This window comes from Taeniopygia guttata, chromosome Z (genome assembly GCF_048771995.1).
Source record: "Taeniopygia guttata chromosome Z, bTaeGut7.mat, whole genome shotgun sequence".
NCBI classification, from domain to species: Eukaryota; Metazoa; Chordata; class Aves; order Passeriformes; family Estrildidae; genus Taeniopygia; species Taeniopygia guttata.
In genome coordinates, this window is record NC_133063.1 from 76,649,214 (window position 1) to 76,667,021 (window position 17,808).

General features: G+C 46.2%; 1 protein-coding gene across 1 annotated transcript in view; it reads left to right on the plus strand.

The window, feature by feature from the left end:
• The window catches only part of LOC116806765 (uncharacterized), a 36,497-nt gene that overhangs the window by 10,035 nt on the left and 8,654 nt on the right, over positions 1–17,808 (plus strand). Inside the window, exons 5-27 of the mRNA XM_072922603.1 lie at positions 4,849–4,980; positions 5,306–5,437; positions 5,764–5,895; positions 6,222–6,353; positions 6,678–6,809; positions 7,136–7,267; positions 7,593–7,724; positions 8,051–8,182; positions 8,508–8,639; positions 8,965–9,096; positions 9,423–9,554; positions 9,879–10,010; positions 10,337–10,468; positions 10,795–10,926; positions 11,253–11,384; positions 11,711–11,842; positions 12,167–12,298; positions 12,625–12,756; positions 13,082–13,213; positions 13,539–13,670; positions 16,198–16,332; positions 16,610–16,945; positions 17,370–17,453. Coding sequence (XP_072778704.1) covers positions 4,849–4,980; positions 5,306–5,437; positions 5,764–5,895; positions 6,222–6,353; positions 6,678–6,809; positions 7,136–7,267; positions 7,593–7,724; positions 8,051–8,182; positions 8,508–8,639; positions 8,965–9,096; positions 9,423–9,554; positions 9,879–10,010; positions 10,337–10,468; positions 10,795–10,926; positions 11,253–11,384; positions 11,711–11,842; positions 12,167–12,298; positions 12,625–12,756; positions 13,082–13,213; positions 13,539–13,670; positions 16,198–16,332; positions 16,610–16,945; positions 17,370–17,453 — 3,195 coding nt within the window. The remainder of the gene's footprint in view (positions 1–4,848; positions 4,981–5,305; positions 5,438–5,763; positions 5,896–6,221; positions 6,354–6,677; positions 6,810–7,135; positions 7,268–7,592; positions 7,725–8,050; positions 8,183–8,507; positions 8,640–8,964; positions 9,097–9,422; positions 9,555–9,878; positions 10,011–10,336; positions 10,469–10,794; positions 10,927–11,252; positions 11,385–11,710; positions 11,843–12,166; positions 12,299–12,624; positions 12,757–13,081; positions 13,214–13,538; positions 13,671–16,197; positions 16,333–16,609; positions 16,946–17,369; positions 17,454–17,808) is intronic.

The window sequence follows — 17,808 nt, forward strand, 5'->3', positions numbered from 1 at the left end:
CTTGGACCTGTCATGTTTAGGCACCAAAGCCTGTTGCCTCAGGGTGAGCGTCTGGCTGCTCAACTCAGTGAAGCTCTGTCTCTTGGGCTTCTGCAGGCCCATGGCCAAGGGCGCACGAGGTAGTGCTGGAGGTCTCAGGGTTTGGTTTGTTTGCTTTCCCTTTGTGGAAACATGTGTTTGGCTGGAGAAACGGGTCTGCAGTTTCTTGAGTATTTATTCAGTTCTACAAAGTGTGCGGCTCAGCTGTCTTGTGACTATTGATAAGCTGCAAGTACATGAGTGGTTGTCCATGAATCTGTGGGGGACAAGACCTGGTCAAAGAAACTAAGTTTATAATTGTAAAGCCCTCTTGTGAGGCAAAAAGCAAGGTTCTGTGGATGCATTTTTTGGTGTAGTCTGCAGCTTTGAAAAGTGCATTGCAGCCTGGAGGCGGGGCCGGGGGGAGGTGAAGCTGCAAGTCCATGACTGCAGTCTTGTGTTGCTCAGAAGAGGAAGGACATTTGAAATGGTGGATGCTGTATTTTGACTCCAATGGGCAACTTTGTGGCCGGGACGCTGTGTGGGCCAAAAGGGCCCAGGGGTGCCGGTCAAAAGCAGCTGAAGGTGGGCCAGGACCTGGCCAGGTGGCCAAGAAGGCCAAGGGCACCCTGGCCTGTGTCAGCAGCAGTGGGGCAGCAGAAGCAGGGCAGTGACCGTCCCCCTGGGCTGGGCAGCGCTGCAACCATAGCTGGAATTTCTGTGCTGCGTGTCACCCTCAAATCCACGGGTGATGAGTCCCCAGTGTACCCCATCCAGCTGGGCAGTGGGGCGAGTCGGGCAGAGGGAGGGAACTTCTCCTTGGATCCTGGGGGGCTTTGAGAAGCTCCCTCGTGAGTTCAAAGACAAGCTGGTCCGACAAGCAAGAGAAAGAGGCGCTCCTCCTCAGGATTAGTTCCGAAATTTAATGAGGGCCTGGAGAGATCCCAGGCCACATCCAAACCCGAAGGACATCCAGAGCAAGAGAGGGTGTCCCTGCCCAGAGGAGCCAGATATAGGGGGACAGGGAAATCCGAGCAGCCAACAGGGGAAGGACTTGGGAGTGGCTCTCTGGGGGCAAGGCCTCAGAGTGACCACTGAGGAGGGGGTGGGGGAGGAGCCCCGAGCCAGGGTCCAGTTACCTGGGGACCCTGGGAGAAGGCTCTGGACAAAGAGGAAGGGTCACAAGGTGATGGACACATCACCTGGGAGGAGACAGGGGGATGAGTCAGGGATTTTGGGGTTTGATGGACATACAGGTGCTGATGGGAAAGCTGGGATGAAGCAAACGGATACAAAGAGGGGATATGGAGGGACAAACCATTATGAGGGGATATACAGGGCGAGCACAACTCCACAGTGATGTGTCTACATGTGGGCCCCTCTGAAGCAGGAAGTCCTTGAGGCGCTGGGCGTGTGCAGAGAAGGACACGGGAGCTGGGGAAGGGTGTGGAGCGCAAGGCCAAGGAGGAGGTGCTCAGGGTGTTTCAGCCTGGACAATGGGAGGCTCGTGAGGGTCCTTCCGGCACACTTCCATAGATCCATACATGACAGTGCTCATCACCATGGCTGTTCCCCTGCCAAACATGCCCTCATTGCCTCCAAGTGTTTTAGCCACCTGAGGAGGGGACACTTTTGACTTGGTTTGACTTGGTTTGGTAGGAGGTAAAGCCCTGCCCATTTTCTCTCTTGCCACCAAGCACAGATGCTTCTGCACAACCTTTCCTGCCCTTTCCTTGCACTGGTTGGGATTCTGATCCACTTTGAGTTTTCCATGTCTGTCGCAGCAACAGCAAAAGCCTTGCTGGCTATTTCCTGCTTTTGCATTTCAGGGCTTTAAAGTGACAAAAGCTCCTTTGTGCCAAGGCACATTTGCTTGCTGATGGCAGCCAGGAAGGACTATCAAATACATAGAGTGCATCAAATAGAGTTCTGCTGAGTTAGATTTAATCTGGTCAGAGTGATTTAGAATCGCATTGCTAACAAAGTGGAAAATATTTCCTTTTAAGAGGAGGTTACGGATCTGAGGAGAAACGAGATTATAAATGATAGGTAATGGCCTGTCCCTCATGCTTCTCTCTTGCCACAGATGACAGAGACACCAGCAGTGTCTGCCCTGGCTCCCTCTCCTCCTGGTGAACAAGCCAGAGAGGAGCAAATTGAGGAGTATGACCTCAAGGCTCCATCAGTGGTAACGCCTGAGCCTGAATCTCCTGAGCCAGTAAGTGCCAGTTGTGGGTGGTGCTGTCTTTAGTGCAACACAGCACTGAAAGTTTTGCTTTTGCATTTCCGAGCTATCAAGATTTAAAAGGTCAGTTACACAAATAGATCATTGTCACCTGATAGTAGACAGGTTGGGATATTTAAATCAGAGCAAGTTGCATTACAGTTGTAGTAGCCAAATTTAATACTATGAGAGCACCTTAGAATCCCATTGTTATCAAAGTTTCTCAATTTTCCTTGCAAGATATGGTGGTAGATGTGAAAAGAAATGAGGTTATAAATGATAGATAACAGTCTATCCCTCATGCTCCTCTCTTGCCACAGATGATAGAGACAACAGCAGTGTCTGCCCTGGCTCCCTCTACTCCTGGTGAAGAAGCCGAAGAGGAGCAAATTGAACAGTTTGACCACAAGGCTCCATCACGGGTCACACCAGAGCCTGAATCTTCGGAGCCAGTAAGTGCCAGTTGTGGGTGGTGCTGTATTTAGTGCAACACAGCACTGAAAGTTTTGCTTTTGCAATACCGAGCTATCAAGATTTAAATGATCAGTTACACAGATCGATCATTGTCACCTGATAGTAGACAGGTTGGGATATTTAAATCAGAGCAAGTTGCATTACAGTTGTAGTAGCCAATTTTAATACATGAGAGCAATTTAGAATCCCATTGTAATCAAAGTTTCTTAATTTTCTTTGCAAGATATGGTGGTAGATGTGAGAAGAAATGCAATTTTAAATGATAGGTAATGGCCAGTCCCTCATGCTTCTCTCTTGCCACAGATGATCGAGACAACAGCAGTGTCTGCCCTGGCTCCCTCTCCTCCTGGTGAGGAAGCTGTGGAGGAGGAAATTGAGGAGTATGACCTCAAGGCTCCATCAGTGGTAACGCCTGTGGCTGAATCTCCTGAGCCAGTAAGTGCCAGTTGTGGGTGGTGATGTGTTTAGTGCAACACAGCACTGAAAGTTTTGCTTTTGCATTTCCGAGCTATCAAGATTTAAAAGGTCAGTTACACAAATAGATCATTGTAACCTGATAGTAGGCAGCGTGGAATACTTAATTCAGAGCAATTTGAATTAGAGTTGTTTTAGCCAATTTCAATACTATGAGAGCATCTTTGAATCCCATTGTTATCAAAGTTTCTCAATTTTCCTTGCAAGATATGGTGGTAGATGTGAGAAGAAATACAGTTTTAAATTATAGGTAATGGCCTGTCTTTCATGCTTCTCTCTTGCCACAGATGATAGAGACAACAGCAGTGTCTGCCCTGGCTCCCTCTGCTCCTGGTGAAGAAGCCAAAGAGGAGCAAATGGAGCAGTTTGACCACAAGGCTCCATCACGGGTCACGCCTGAGGCTGAATCTCCTGAGCCAGTAAGTACCAGTTGTGGGTGGTGCTGTCTTTAGGGCAACACAGCACTGAAAGTTTTGCTTTTGCATTTCCGAGCTATCAAGATTTAAAAGGTCAGTTACACAAATCAATCATTGTCACCTGATAGTAGACAGGTTGGGATATTTAAATCAGAGCAAGTTGTATTACAGTTGTAGTAGACAATGTTAATACATGAGAGCACTTTAGAATCCCATTGTAATCAAAGATTCTCAATTTTCCTTGCAAGATATGGTGGTAGATGTGAGAAGCAATGAGGTTATAAATGATAGATAACAGTCTGTCCCTCATGCTTCTCTCCTGCCACAGATGACAGAGACACCACCAGTGTCTGCCCTGGCTCCCTCTCCTCCTGGTGAAGAAGCCGTGGAGGAGCAAATTGAGGAGTATGACCTCAAGGCTCCATCAGTGGTAACGCCTGAGCCTGAATCTCCTGAGCCAGTAAGTGCCAGTTGTGGGTTGGGCTGTTTTTAGTGCAAGGCAGAGCAGCCAGTTTCTCTTTTGCATTTCTTAGCTTTCAAGACTTACAATGTCAGTTACACAGATCGATCATTGTCACCTGATAGTAGACAGGTTGGGATATTTAAATCAGAGCTAGTTGCATTACAGTTGTAGTAGCCAATTTTAATACATGAGAGCAATTTAGAATCCCATTGTAATCAAAGTTTCTCAATTTTCCTTGCAAGATATGGTGGTAGATGTGAGAAGAAATGCAATTTTAAATGATAGGTAATGGCCTGTCCCTCATGCTTCTCTCTTGCCACAGATGATAGAGACAACAGCAGTGTCTGCCCTGGCTCCCTCTGCTCCTGGTGAGGAAGCTGTGGAGGAGGAAATTGAGGAGTATGACCTCAAGGCTCCATCAGTGGTAACGCCTGTGGCTGAATCTCCTGAGCCAGTAAGTGCCAGTTGTGGGTGGTGATGTGTTTAGTGCAACACAGCACTGAAAGTTTTGCTTTTGCATTTCCGAGCTATCAAGATTTAAAAGGTCAGTTACACAAATCAATCATTGTCACCTGATAGTAGACAGGTTGGGATATTTAAATCAGAGCAAGTTGTATTACAGTTGTAGTAGACAATGTTAATACATGAGAGCACTTTAGAATCCCATTGTAATCAAAGATTCTCAATTTTCCTTGCAAGATATGGAGGTAGATGTGAGAAGCAATGAGGTTATAAATGATAGATAACAGTCTGTCCCTCATGCTTCTCTCCTGCCACAGATGACAGAGACACCACCAGTGTCTGCCCTGGCTCCCTCTCCTCCTGGTGAAGAAGCCGTGGAGGAGCAAATTGAGGAGTATGACCTCAAGGCTCCATCAGTGGTAACGCCTGAGCCTGAATCTCCTGAGCCAGTAAGTGCCAGTTGTGGGTGGGGCTGTTTTTAGTGAAAGGCAGAGCAGCCAGTTTCTCTTTTGCATTTCTTAGCTTTCAAGACTTACAATGTCAGTTACACAGATCGATCATTGTCACCTGATAGTAGACAGGTTGGGATATTTAAATCAGAGCAAGTTGCATTACAGTTGTAGTAGCCAACTTTCATACATGAGAGCAATTTAGAATCCCATTGTAATCAAAGTTTCTCAATTTTTCTTGCAAGATATGGTGGTAGATGTGAGAAGAAATGCAATTTTAAATGATAGGTAATGGCCTGTCCCTCATGCTTCTCTCTTGCCACAGATGATAGAGACAACAGCAGTGTCTGCCCTGGCTCCCTCTGCTACTGGTGAAGAAGCCAAAGAGGAGCAAATGGAGCAGTTTGACCACAAGGCTCCATCACGGGTCACGCCTGAGGCTGAATCTCCTGAGCCAGTAAGTACCAGTTGTGGGTGGTGCTGTCTTTAGTGCAAAGTGGAGCAGCAAGTTTCGCTTTTGCATTTCTTAGCTTTCAAGACTTACAATGTCAGTTACACAGATCGATCATTGTCACCTGATAGTAGACAGGTTGGGATATTTAAATCAGAGCTAGTTGCATTACAGTTGTAGTAGCCAATTTTAATACATGAGAGCACCTTAGGAATCCCATTGTAATCAAAGTTTCTCAATTTTCCTTGGAAGATATGGTGGTAGATGTGAGAAGAAATACGGTTTTAAATGATAGGTAATGGCCTGTCCCTCATGCTTCTCTCTTGCCACAGATGATCGAGACAACAGCAGTGTCTGCCCTGGCTCCCTCTGCTCCTGGTGAGGAAGCTGTGGAGGAGGAAATTGAGGAGTATGACCTCAAGGCTCCATCAGTGGTAACGCCTGTGGCTGAATCTCCTGAGCCAGTAAGTGCCAGTTGTGGGTGGTGATGTGTTTAGTGCAACACAGCACTGAAAGTTTTGCTTTTGCATTTCCGAGCTATCAAGATTTAAAAGGTCAGTTACACAAATAGATCATTGTAACCTGATAGTAGGCAGCGTGGAATACTTAATTCAGAGCAATTTGAATTAGAGTTGTTTTAGCCAATTTCAATACTATGAGATCATCTTTGAATCCCTTTGTTATCAAAGTTTCTCAATTTTCCTTGCAAGATATGGTGGTAGATGTGAGAAGAAATACGGTTTTAAATGATAGGTAATGGCCAGTCCCTCATGCTTCTCTCTTGCCACAGATGATAGAGACAACAGCAGTGTCTGCCCTGGCTCCCTCTGCTCCTGGTGAAGTACCTAAAGAGGAGCAAATTGAGCAATTTGACCACAAGGCTCCATCACGGGTCACGCCTGAGGCTGAATCTCCTGAGCCAGTAAGTGCCAGTCTTGGGTGGTGCTGTCTTTAGTGCAACCCAGCACTGAAAGTTTTGCTTTGAATTTCTGAGCTATCAAGATTTAAAAGGTCAGTTACACAGATCGATCATTGTCACCTGATAGTAGACAGGTTGGGATATTTAAATCAGAGCAAGTTGCATTACAGTTGTAGTAGCCAATTTTAATACATGAGAGCAATTTAGAATCCCATTGTAATCAAAGTTTCTCAGTTTTCCTTGCAAGATATGGTGGTAGATGTGAGAAGAAATGCGGTTTTAAATTATAGGTAATGGCCTGTCCCTCATGCTTCTCTCATGCCACAGATGATAGAGACAACAGCAGTGTCTGCCCTGGCTCCCTCTGCTCCTGGTGAGGAAGCCACGGAGGAGCCAATTGAGCAGTTTGACCACAAGGCTCCATCACGGGTCACACCAGAACCTGAATCTTCGGAGCCAGTAAGTGCCAGTTGTGGGTGGTGCTGTCTTTAGTTCAACAGAGCACTGAAAGTTTTGCTTTTGCATTTCCGAGCTATCAAGATTTAAAAGGTCAGTTACACAAATAGATCATTGTCACCTGATAGTAGACAGGTTGGGATATTTAAATCAGAGCAAGTTGCATTACAGTTGTAGTAGCCAAATTTAATACTATGAGAGCACCTTAGAATCCCATTGTTATCAAAGTTTCTCAATTTTCCTTGCAAGATATGGTGGTAGATGTGAAAAGAAATGAGGTTATAAATGATAGATAACAGTCTATCCCTCATGCTCCTCTCTTGCCACAGATGATAGAGACAACAGCAGTGTCTGCCCTGGCTCCCTCTACTCCTGGTGAAGAAGCCGAAGAGGAGCAAATTGAGCAGTTTGACCACAAGGCTCTATCAGTGGTCACACCAGAGCCTGAATCTTCGGAGCCAGTAAGTGCCAGTTGTGGGTGGTGCTGTATTTAGTGCAACACAGCACTGAAAGTTTTGCTTTTGCAATACCGAGCTATCAAGATTTAAATGATCAGTAACACAGATCGATCATTGTCACCTGATAGTAGAAAGGTTGGGATATTTAAATCAGAGCAAGTTGCATTACAGTTGTAGTAGCCAATTTTAATACATGAGAGCAATTTAGAATCCCATTGTAATCAAAGTTTCTTAATTTTCTTTGCAAGATATGGTGGTAGATGTGAGAAGAAATGCAATTTTAAATGATAGGTAATGGCCAGTCCCTCATGCTTCTCTCTTGCCACAGATGATCGAGACAACAGCAGTGTCTACCCTGGCTCCCTCTGCTCCTGGTGAAGAAGCCAAAGAGGAGCAAATTAAGCAGTTTGACCACAAGGCTCCATCAGTGGTAACGCCTGTGGCTGAATCTCCTGAGCCAGTAAGTACCAGTTGTGGGTGGTGCTGTCTTTAGTGCAAAGTAGAGCAGCAAGTTTCGCTTTTGCATTTCTTAGCTTTCAAGACTTACAATGTCAGTTACACAGATCGATCATTGTCACCTGATAGTAGACAGGTTGGGATATTTAAATCAGAGCTAGTTGCATTACAGTTGTAGTAGCCGATTTTAATACATGAGAGCACCTTAGGAATCCCATTGTAATCAAAGTTTCTCAATTTTCCTTGGAAGATATGGTGGTAGATGTGAGAAGAAATACGGTTTTAAATGATAGGTAATGGCCTGTCCCTCATGCTTCTCTCTTGCCACAGATGATAGAGACAACAGCAGTGTCTGCCGTGGCTCCCTCTGCTCCTGGTGAAGAAGCCAAAGAGGAGCAAATGGAGCAGTTTGACCACAAGGCTCCATCACGGGTCACGCCTGAGGCTGAATCTCCTGAGCCAGTAAGTACCAGTTGTGGGTGGTGCTGTCTTTAGGGCAACACAGCACTGAAAGTTTTGCTTTTGCATTTCCGAGCTATCAAGATTTAAAAGGTCAGTTACACAAATCAATCATTGTCACCTGATAGTAGACAGGTTGGGATATTTAAATCAGAGCAAGTTGTATTACAGTTGTAGTAGACAATGTTAATACATGAGAGCACTTTAGAATCCCATTGTAATCAAAGATTCTCAATTTTCCTTGCAAGATATGGTGGTAGATGTGAGAAGCAATGAGGTTATAAATGATAGATAACAGTCTGTCCCTCATGCTTCTCTCCTGCCACAGATGACAGAGACACCACCAGTGTCTGCCCTGGCTCCCTCTCCTCCTGGTGAAGAAGCCATGGAGGAGCAAATTGAGGAGTATGACCTCAAGGCTCCATCAGTGGTAACGCCTGAGCCTGAATCTCCTGAGCCAGTAAGTGCCAGTTGTGGGTTGGGCTGTTTTTAGTGCAAGGCAGAGCAGCCAGTTTCTCTTTTGCATTTCTTAGCTTTCAAGACTTACAATGTCAGTTACACAGATCGATCATTGTCACCTGATAGTAGACAGGTTGGGATATTTAAATCAGAGCAAGTTGCATTACAGTTGTAGTAGCCAATTTTAATACATGAGAGCAATTTAGAATCCCATTGTAATCAAAGTTTCTCAATTTTCCTTGCAAGATATGGTGGTAGATGTGAGAAGAAATGCAATTTTAAATGATAGGTAATGGCCTGTCCCTCATGCTTCTCTCTTGCCACAGATGATAGAGACAACAGCAGTGTCTGCCCTGGCTCCCTCTGCTCCTGGTGAGGAAGCTGTGGAGGAGGAAATTGAGGAGTATGACCTCAAGGCTCCATCAGTGGTAACGCCTGTGGCTGAATCTCCTGAGCCAGTAAGTGCCAGTTGTGGGTGGTGATGTGTTTAGTGCAACACAGCACTGAAAGTTTTGCTTTTGCATTTCCGAGCTATCAAGATTTAAAAGGTCAGTTACACAAATAGATCATTGTAACCTGATAGTAGGCAGCGTGGAATACTTAATTCAGAGCAATTTGAATTAGAGTTGTTTTAGCCAATTTCAATACTATGAGAGCATCTTTGAATCCCATTGTTATCAAAGTTTCTCAATTTTCCTTGCAAGATATGGTGGTAGATGTGAGAAGAAATACGGTTTTAAATGATAGGTAATGGCCTGTCCCTCATGCTTCTCTCTTGCCACAGATGATCGAGACAACAGCAGTGTCTGCCCTGGCTCCCTCTGCTCCTGGTGAAGTAGCCAAAGAGGAGCAAAGTGAGCAGTTTGACCACAAGGCTCCATCACGGGTCACGCCTGAGGCTGAATCTTCGGAGCCAGTAAGTGCCAGTCTTGGGTGGTGCTGTCTTTAGTGCAACCCAGCACTGAAAGTTTTGCTTTGAATTTCTGAGCTATCAAGATTTAAAAGGTCAGTTACACAGATCGATCATTGTCACCTGATAGTAGACAGGTTGGGATATTTAAATCAGAGCAAGTTGCATTACAGTTGTAGTAGCCAATTTTAATACATGAGAGCAATTTAGAATCCCATTGTAATCAAAGTTTCTCAGTTTTCCTTGCAAGATATGGTGGTAGATGTGAGAAGAAATGCGGTTTTAAATGATAGGTAATGGCCTGTCCCTCATGCTTCTCTCTTGCCACAGATGATCGAGACAACAGCAGTGTCTGCCCTGGCTCCCTCTGCTCCTGGTGAAGAAGCCAAAGAGGAGCAAATTAAGCAGTTTGACCACAAGGCTCCATCAGTGGTAACGCCTGTGGCTGAATCTCCTGAGCCAGTAAGTACCAGTTGTGGGTGGTGCTGTCTTTAGTGCAAAGTAGAGCAGCAAGTTTCGCTTTTGCATTTCTTAGCTTTCAAGACTTACAATGTCAGTTACACAGATCGATCATTGTCACCTGATAGTAGACAGGTTGGGATATTTAAATCAGAGCTAGTTGCATTACAGTTGTAGTAGCCGATTTTAATACATGAGAGCACCTTAGGAATCCCATTGTAATCAAAGTTTCTCAATTTTCCTTGGAAGATATGGTGGTAGATGTGAGAAGAAATACGGTTTTAAATGATAGGTAATGGCCTGTCCCTCATGCTTCTCTCTTGCCACAGATGATCGAGACAACAGCAGTGTCTGCCCTGGCTCCCTCTGCTCCTGGTGAGGAAGCTGTGGAGGAGGAAATTGAGGAGTATGACCTCAAGGCTCCATCAGTGGTAACGCCTGTGGCTGAATCTCCTGAGCCAGTAAGTGCCAGTTGTGGGTGGTGATGTGTTTAGTGCAACACAGCACTGAAAGTTTTGCTTTTGCATTTCCGAGCTATCAGGATTTAAAAGGTCAGTTACACAAATAGATCATTGTAACCTGATAGTAGGCAGCGTGGAATACTTAATTCAGAGCAATTTGAATTAGAGTTGTTTTAGCCAATTTCAATACTATGAGAGCATCTTTGAATCCCATTGTTATCAAAGTTTCTCAATTTTCCTTGCAAGATATGGTGGTAGATGTGAGAAGAAATACAGTTTTAAATGATAGGTAATGGCCTGTCCCTCATGCTTCTCTCTTGCCACAGATGATAGAGAAAACAGCAGTGTCTGCCCTGGCTCCCTCTGCTCCTGGTGAAGAAGCCAAAGAGGAGCAAATGGAGCAGTTTGACCACAAGGCTCCATCACGGGTCACGCCTGAGGCTGAATCTCCTGAGCCAGTAAGTACCAGTTGTGGGTGGTGCTGTCTTTAGTGCAAAGTGGAGCAGCAAGTTTCGCTTTTGCATTTCTTAGCTTTCAAGACTTACAATGTCAGTTACACAGATCGATCATTGTCACCTGATAGTAGACAGGTTGGGATATTTAAATCAGAGCTAGTTGCATTACAGTTGTAGTAGCCAATTTTAATACATGAGAGCACCTTAGGAATCCCATTGTAATCAAAGTTTCTCAATTTTCCTTGGAAGATATGGTGGTAGATGTGAGAAGAAATACGGTTTTAAATGATAGGTAATGGCCTGTCCCTCATGCTTCTCTCTTGCCACAGATGATCGAGACAACAGCAGTGTCTGCCCTGGCTCCCTCTGCTCCTGGTGAGGAAGCTGTGGAGGAGGAAATTGAGGAGTATGACCTCAAGGCTCCATCAGTGGTAACGCCTGTGGCTGAATCTCCTGAGCCAGTAAGTGCCAGTTGTGGGTGGTGATGTGTTTAGTGCAACACAGCACTGAAAGTTTTGCTTTTGCATTTCCGAGCTATCAAGATTTAAAAGGTCAGTTACACAAATAGATCATTGTCACCTGATAGTAGGCAGCGTGGAATACTTAATTCAGAGCAATTTGAATTAGAGTTGTTTTAGCCAATTTCAATACTATGAGAGCATCTTTGAATCCCATTGTTATCAAAGTTTCTCAATTTTCCTTGCAAGATATGGTGGTAGATGTGAGAAGAAATACGGTTTTAAATGATAGGTAATGGCCTGTCCCTCATGCTTCTCTCTTGCCACAGATGATCGAGACAACAGCAGTGTCTGCCCTGGCTCCCTCTGCTCCTGGTGAAGAACCTAAAGAGGAGCAAATTGAGCAATTTGACCACAAGGCTCCATCACGGGTCACGCCTGAGGCTGAATCTCCTGAGCCAGTAAGTGCCAGTCTTGGGTGGTGCTGTCTTTAGTGCAACCCAGCACTGAAAGTTTTGCTTTGAATTTCTGAGCTATCAAGATTTAAAAGGTCAGTTACACAGATCGATCATTGTCACCTGATAGTAGACAGGTTGGGATATTTAAATCAGAGCAAGTTGCATTACAGTTGTAGTAGCCAATTTTAATACATGAGAGCAATTTAGAATCCCATTGTAATCAAAGTTTCTCAGTTTTCCTTGCAAGATATGGTGGTAGATGTGAGAAGAAATGCGGTTTTAAATGATAGGTAATGGCCTGTCCCTCATGCTTCTCTCTTGCCACAGATGATAGAGACAACAGCAGTGTCTGCCCTGGCTCCCTCTGCTCCTCGTGAGGAAGCCACGGAGGAGCCAATTGAGCAGTTTGACCACAAGGCTCCATCACGGGTCACACCAGAACCTGAATCTTCGGAGCCAGTAAGTGCCAGTTGTGGGTGGTGCTGTCTTTAGTGCAACAGAGCACTGAAAGTTTTGCTTTTGCATTTCCGAGCTATCAAGATTTAAAAGGTCAGTTACACAAATAGATCATTGTCACCTGATAGTAGACAGGTTGGGATATTTAAATCAGAGCAAGTTGCATTACAGTTGTAGTAGCCAAATTTAATACTATGAGAGCACCTTAGAATCCCATTGTTATCAAAGTTTCTCAATTTTCCTTGCAAGATATGGTGGTAGATGTGAAAAGAAATGAGGTTATAAATGATAGATAACAGTCTATCCCTCATGCTCCTCTCTTGCCACAGATGATAGAGACAACAGCAGTGTCTGCCCTGGCTCCCTCTACTCCTGGTGAAGAAGCCGAAGAGGAGCAAATTGAGCAGTTTGACCACAAGGCTCTATCAGTGGTCACACCAGAACCTGAATCTTCGGAGCCAGTAAGTGCCAGTTGTGGGTGGTGCTGTATTTAGTGCAACACAGCACTGAAAGTTTTGCTTTTGCAATACCGAGCTATCAAGATTTAAAAGATCAGTTACACAGATCGATCATTGTCACCTGATAGTAGACAGGTTGGGATATTTAAATCAGAGCAAGTTGCATTACAGTTGTAGTAGCCAATTTTAATACATGAGAGCAATTTAGAATCCCATTGTAATCAAAGTTTCTTAATTTTCTTTGCAAGATATGGTGGTAGATGTGAGAAGAAATGCAATTTTAAATGATAGGTAATGGCCTGTCCCTCATGCTTCTCTCTTGCCACAGATGATAGAGACAACAGCAGTGTCTGCCCTGGCTCCCTCTGCTCCTGGTGAAGAAGCCAAAGAGGAGCAAATGGAGCAGTTTGACCACAAGGCTCCATCACGGGTCACGCCTGAGGCTGAATCTCCTGAGCCAGTAAGTGCCAGTTGTGGGTGGTGCTGTCTTTAGGGCAACACAGCACTGAAAGTTTTGCTTTTGCATTTCCGAGCTATCAAGATTTAAAAGGTCAGTTACACAGATCGATCATTGTCACCTGATAGTAGACAGGTTGGGATATTTAAATCAGAGCAAGTTGCATTACAGTTGTAGTAGCCAATGTTAATACATGAGATCACTTTAGAATCCCATTGTAATCAAAGTTTCTCAATTTTCCTTGCAAGATATGGTGGTAGATGTGAGAAGAAATACGGTTTTAAATGATAGGTAATGGCCTGTCCCTCATGCTTCTCTCTTGCCACAGATGATAGAGACAACAGCAGTGTCTGCCCTGGCTCCCTCTGCTCCTGGTGAAGTAGCCAAAGAGGAGCAAATGGAGCAGTTTGACCACAAGGCTCCATCACGGGTCACGCCTGAGGCTGACTCTTTGGAGCCAGTAAGTGCCTGTTGTGGGTGGGGCTGTTTTTAGTGCAAGGCAGAGCTGAAGTTTCTGACCAGCCAGCTCTTGCTGTTGCTGGCCGAGGATGCTGAGTGCTGGAGTCCTGCCAGGACTCAGCGATTTCCTGCAGGCAGTGACCTCCAGCTAGAAATTGGCCTTGGACCTGTCATGTTTAGGCACCAAAGCCTGTTGCCTCAGGGTGAGGGTGTGGCTGCTCAACTCAGTGAAGCTCTGTCTCTTGGGCTTCTGCAGGCCCATGGCCAAGGGCGCACGAGGTAGTGCTGGAGGTCTCAGGGTTTGGTTTGTTTGCTTTCCCTTTGTGGAAACATGTGTGTGGCTGGTGAAACGGGTCTGCAGTTGCTTGAGTATTTATTCAGTTCTACAAAGTGTGCGGCTCAGCTGTCTTGTGACTATTGATAAGCTGCAAGTAGACGAGTGTGTTGTCCATGAATCTGTGGGGGACAAGACCTGGCCAAAGAAACTAAGTTTATAATTGTGAAGCCCTCTTGTGAGGCAAAAAGCAAGGTTCTGTGGATGCATTTTTTGGTGTAGTCTGCAGCTTTGAAAAGAGCATTGCAGCCTGGAGGCGGGGCGGGGGGGGTGAAGCTGCAAGTCCATGACTGCAGTCTTGTGTTGCTCAGAAGGGGAAGGACATTTTGAAATGGTGGATGCTGTATTTTGAGTCCAATGGGCAACTTTGTTGCTGGGCAGTCAAGAGAACCTGAACGTGGGCCCGTGCCTGGTCAGGTGGCCAAGAAGGCCAAGGGTATCCTGGCCTTTGTCATCAGCAGTGGGGCAGCAGGAGCAGGGCAGTGACCGTCCCCCTGGGCTGGGCAGCACTGTGGCCATAGCTGGGAGTGCTGTGTCCACGTGTGGGCCCCTCTGAAGCAGAAAGTCCTTGAGGGGCTGGAGGGTGTGCAGAGAAGGACATGGGAGCTGGGGAAGGGTGTGAAGCGCAAGGCCAAGGAGGATGTGCTGAGGGAGCTTTAGCCTGGACAACTGGACAACGGGAGCCTCGTGAAAGACCTTCAGGCACACTTCCATGGATCCATACATGACAGTGCTTGCCACACGGGCTGTTTCATCGGCAAATATCTCCTCACGTTATCCTAGTGCTTTTTCCACTGGCATCTGTCGCTCTTCTGTCTTGTTTTTGTTCCTTTATTCGGAGGAGTATTCCTGTTCAATTTCTTGGTTTTTAGCAATGCAAGTGGATTTTCTTCCATCTTTCCTACTCTTTTCCTGCACTTGTAAAGATTCTGGTTGCATTTTCTTTTGTAAGGGGGCCTTTCTGGAGGATGCAGTATTTTTGCATGAGAACACATTGTTTGGGGCAGGGAGCTGTTGTGGTGCCAGGCCAGTCAACAGGGCCTTGCTCTTCGCTTTCATATTAACAGTCCCTGTGTCTTTTTGCAACCCAGGAAATCAGGAGGTGTGGTGTTTGGGAATTGAGCAGGAAATCAATGCTCTTGCATTCCAGCTGGTTCTCAAAGATAAGAGGAGCTGGGAGGGCCTGGCCTTTATTCCTGATTGCAGCCCCTTTAGCAGTGTCAGTGTGGTCGAGTCCAAGAGAAGCACTTGGCCAAGCACAGATGCTGCAAGAGTGCAGTTCCCAGTGCAATGCTCTGGATCTTCTTGTATTCCATAAGGACCTAAATGCTCCAGATTCCCTGAGAGTGTGGTTTATTGAAGGAACAGGAGAGCAATCTCGGGATTGCTGCTGACTGGGGCAATGGCTACCAAGTGTTGATGTATGTAGGAACAAAACTGATAGTAAAGAGAGATTATAAAAGTGAGATCTGTCTGTCTGTCTCTCTCTCTATCTATCTATCTATCTATCTATCTATCTATGTAACATTTGCATAATTGAATCTTCTTGGCTCTGGTTCAAAGCAGTTGGAGGTGCAAAGTTCACGTAAAGCATCCCTTTCAGGAGAGGATTAAAGACATGTTCTGATGACCGATTCTGAGCAGGCAGAGCTGTTTCCTCCTCCAGATGTGGTGGTTTTTTTCCCCTCAGACATGGTTTCCTCCTCCAGCCTCTTCTTCCTGAAGCCCCCCGTTAATGCTTTAATGTTCAGCCTGTCCCAGAGAGGTGGAAGAATTCCATGTTTTAGTTGGTGAAGAGAACATGAACTCCAGAAGTGTCTCTCACAAGGGCTGAGCTCACAGAGGAAGCCACCTGCAGAGCCAGGATGGAGCTGTGGGACAGGGTGGGGTGTCAGTCACTACTGAAAGACAAACAGAGCAAGGCAGAAGCAGAGGGAGGCCCTCAGCAGACCCTTGAGAAATGCCACACCTTCCCTGTCAGCTGCCTCAGAGGCTGCTTGAGCTTCAGCCCCAGATGGCCCCTGATTGCAGTGCCAGGGTCACTTTGGCTTCTGTGCCTCCTCATGGGCAGAGAATGACCCAGGAGAGCTGCAGCACAGTGCTTTGGGAACGTGTGAGCCCATCAGTCCTTGAGTCTTGGCCCTCAAATGTTGTCTGGAAAGTTAAAACCCATCTTCTCTTGCTTTCTGTGCAGGTCCTTCCAGAGAAAGAGCAGGAGCAGCCTGCTTTGTCAGAGATGCCATGGCAGACTCGGGAAGAGCTGTTCCCAGCCCGAGAGCAGGAAGAGCAGCTCAGGCAGCAGGTGGAAGAGCCACAGGAGAATGGCCAGGTAAGCCTGACTCGCCAGGTTTCAGAGGGAAGGGCAGGAAAAGGGGCATAAAATGGAGCTCTTGGGACTGAGGAGGTCAGGAGTCCCAGAGGCACTGAAAGCACAGAGCCTTGGAATCTGCCAAAGTCAGCACTGGGACAGGAGGGTTGCACTGGAAGCAGAGGTGGGCAGGGAAGCAGAAAGAAGTGGCTGAATAAATGGGATTTTGAAGCTGCAAGAGGAAAAAGCTGAGCCTGATGGCAGCTCCCAGTCACTTGCTCTGCATTTGTGTGTACAGAACATCAAGGCAGAGTCACAAGCAGAGCTGCCCGGGGCTCAGAGTGCCATCATGGAAGTGAAGAAGGGGAACAAGGAAGACATGAGAGGAATTCAAGAGGGGATGAATCTCCGTCAGCAGAGGGGCGATCAACAAGACCAGGTGAGTGAAAGAGTGGCAGCCACTCCACTCATGAAAGATCCTCTCTCTTGTATTTTACAGAACTTGAAGAAACAGCTGGACACGGAGTTTCAGAAAATTGTCACTAAGATGAAGGCAAAGGAGAAGAGGCTGGAAGAAGAAATGAAAATCATCAGAGAAAAACTTAATCGTCTCCCTCAGGCTCTACAAAAGCAAGTGAGTGAAAGAGGGATAGCCACTGCAGTCACCAAACTGGTGGTTTCTGCCCTTCTTGCTTTTCCAGTGCAGGGCTTCAGGGAGTGAGTTGATGCCTCTGAGTGCCATCCTGCTGTAGTGTGTACCCCAGACACTCTGAAGGACATTTCCTGGTGTGCTGAATCTCAACTGCTGCCCTGGACAGTGGGACTTGTCCTTTGGCCTTTTGGCCAGCAGTCATCCAAATTGATTCTTGCTGGCCTGTTCCTGCTCTCCTTGTTTCTTGAGGTGTTTTTACAGGGGAACATGGTGACCCAGACGGAGGATTGAAACAAGCTGTCTGTACCCCTTGTAAATCTGTTCTTTCCCTTTCCTCACAGTCAATGACTCTTGACTGACAGGGATAAGCCGTAGTCTCTGACTGCTTTCTTCTGTTTGACTTGAGGTGCAAATGTTGACATCTCGCCGGGCAGCCTGCAAAGCCTTCCAGCAAATGAGTGGCAATGAAGAGCCCCAGGCCTGGCATGAGGTACAGGAACTGTCCCCACCAAAGTTACTACAAGTTGAGCATGACCTGAAGATGGTGCAGGAAAAGAGGACACAGTGGGAGGAGGCAGAACATTTGAACAAGGAGCTGCAAATGTGTCTGAAGCCCTTCGAGTGGGAAAGGAATCCTTGAGAGGAAGCAGAATGGTCATTGTGGCAGTGATCCTTCAGAAAATCCATGAAAATGGAACATGAATCTGGCCATGAACTTGAGTAGAACTAACCTTTGGTTTTGACCCATCCAGTTTGAGAAGTGGACATCAGAAAAAACCCATTTAAGAGCCCTGCATGTGGCTGACAGAACCTTACCAAGGGCTTGCATTTGCAATGGAATTTCA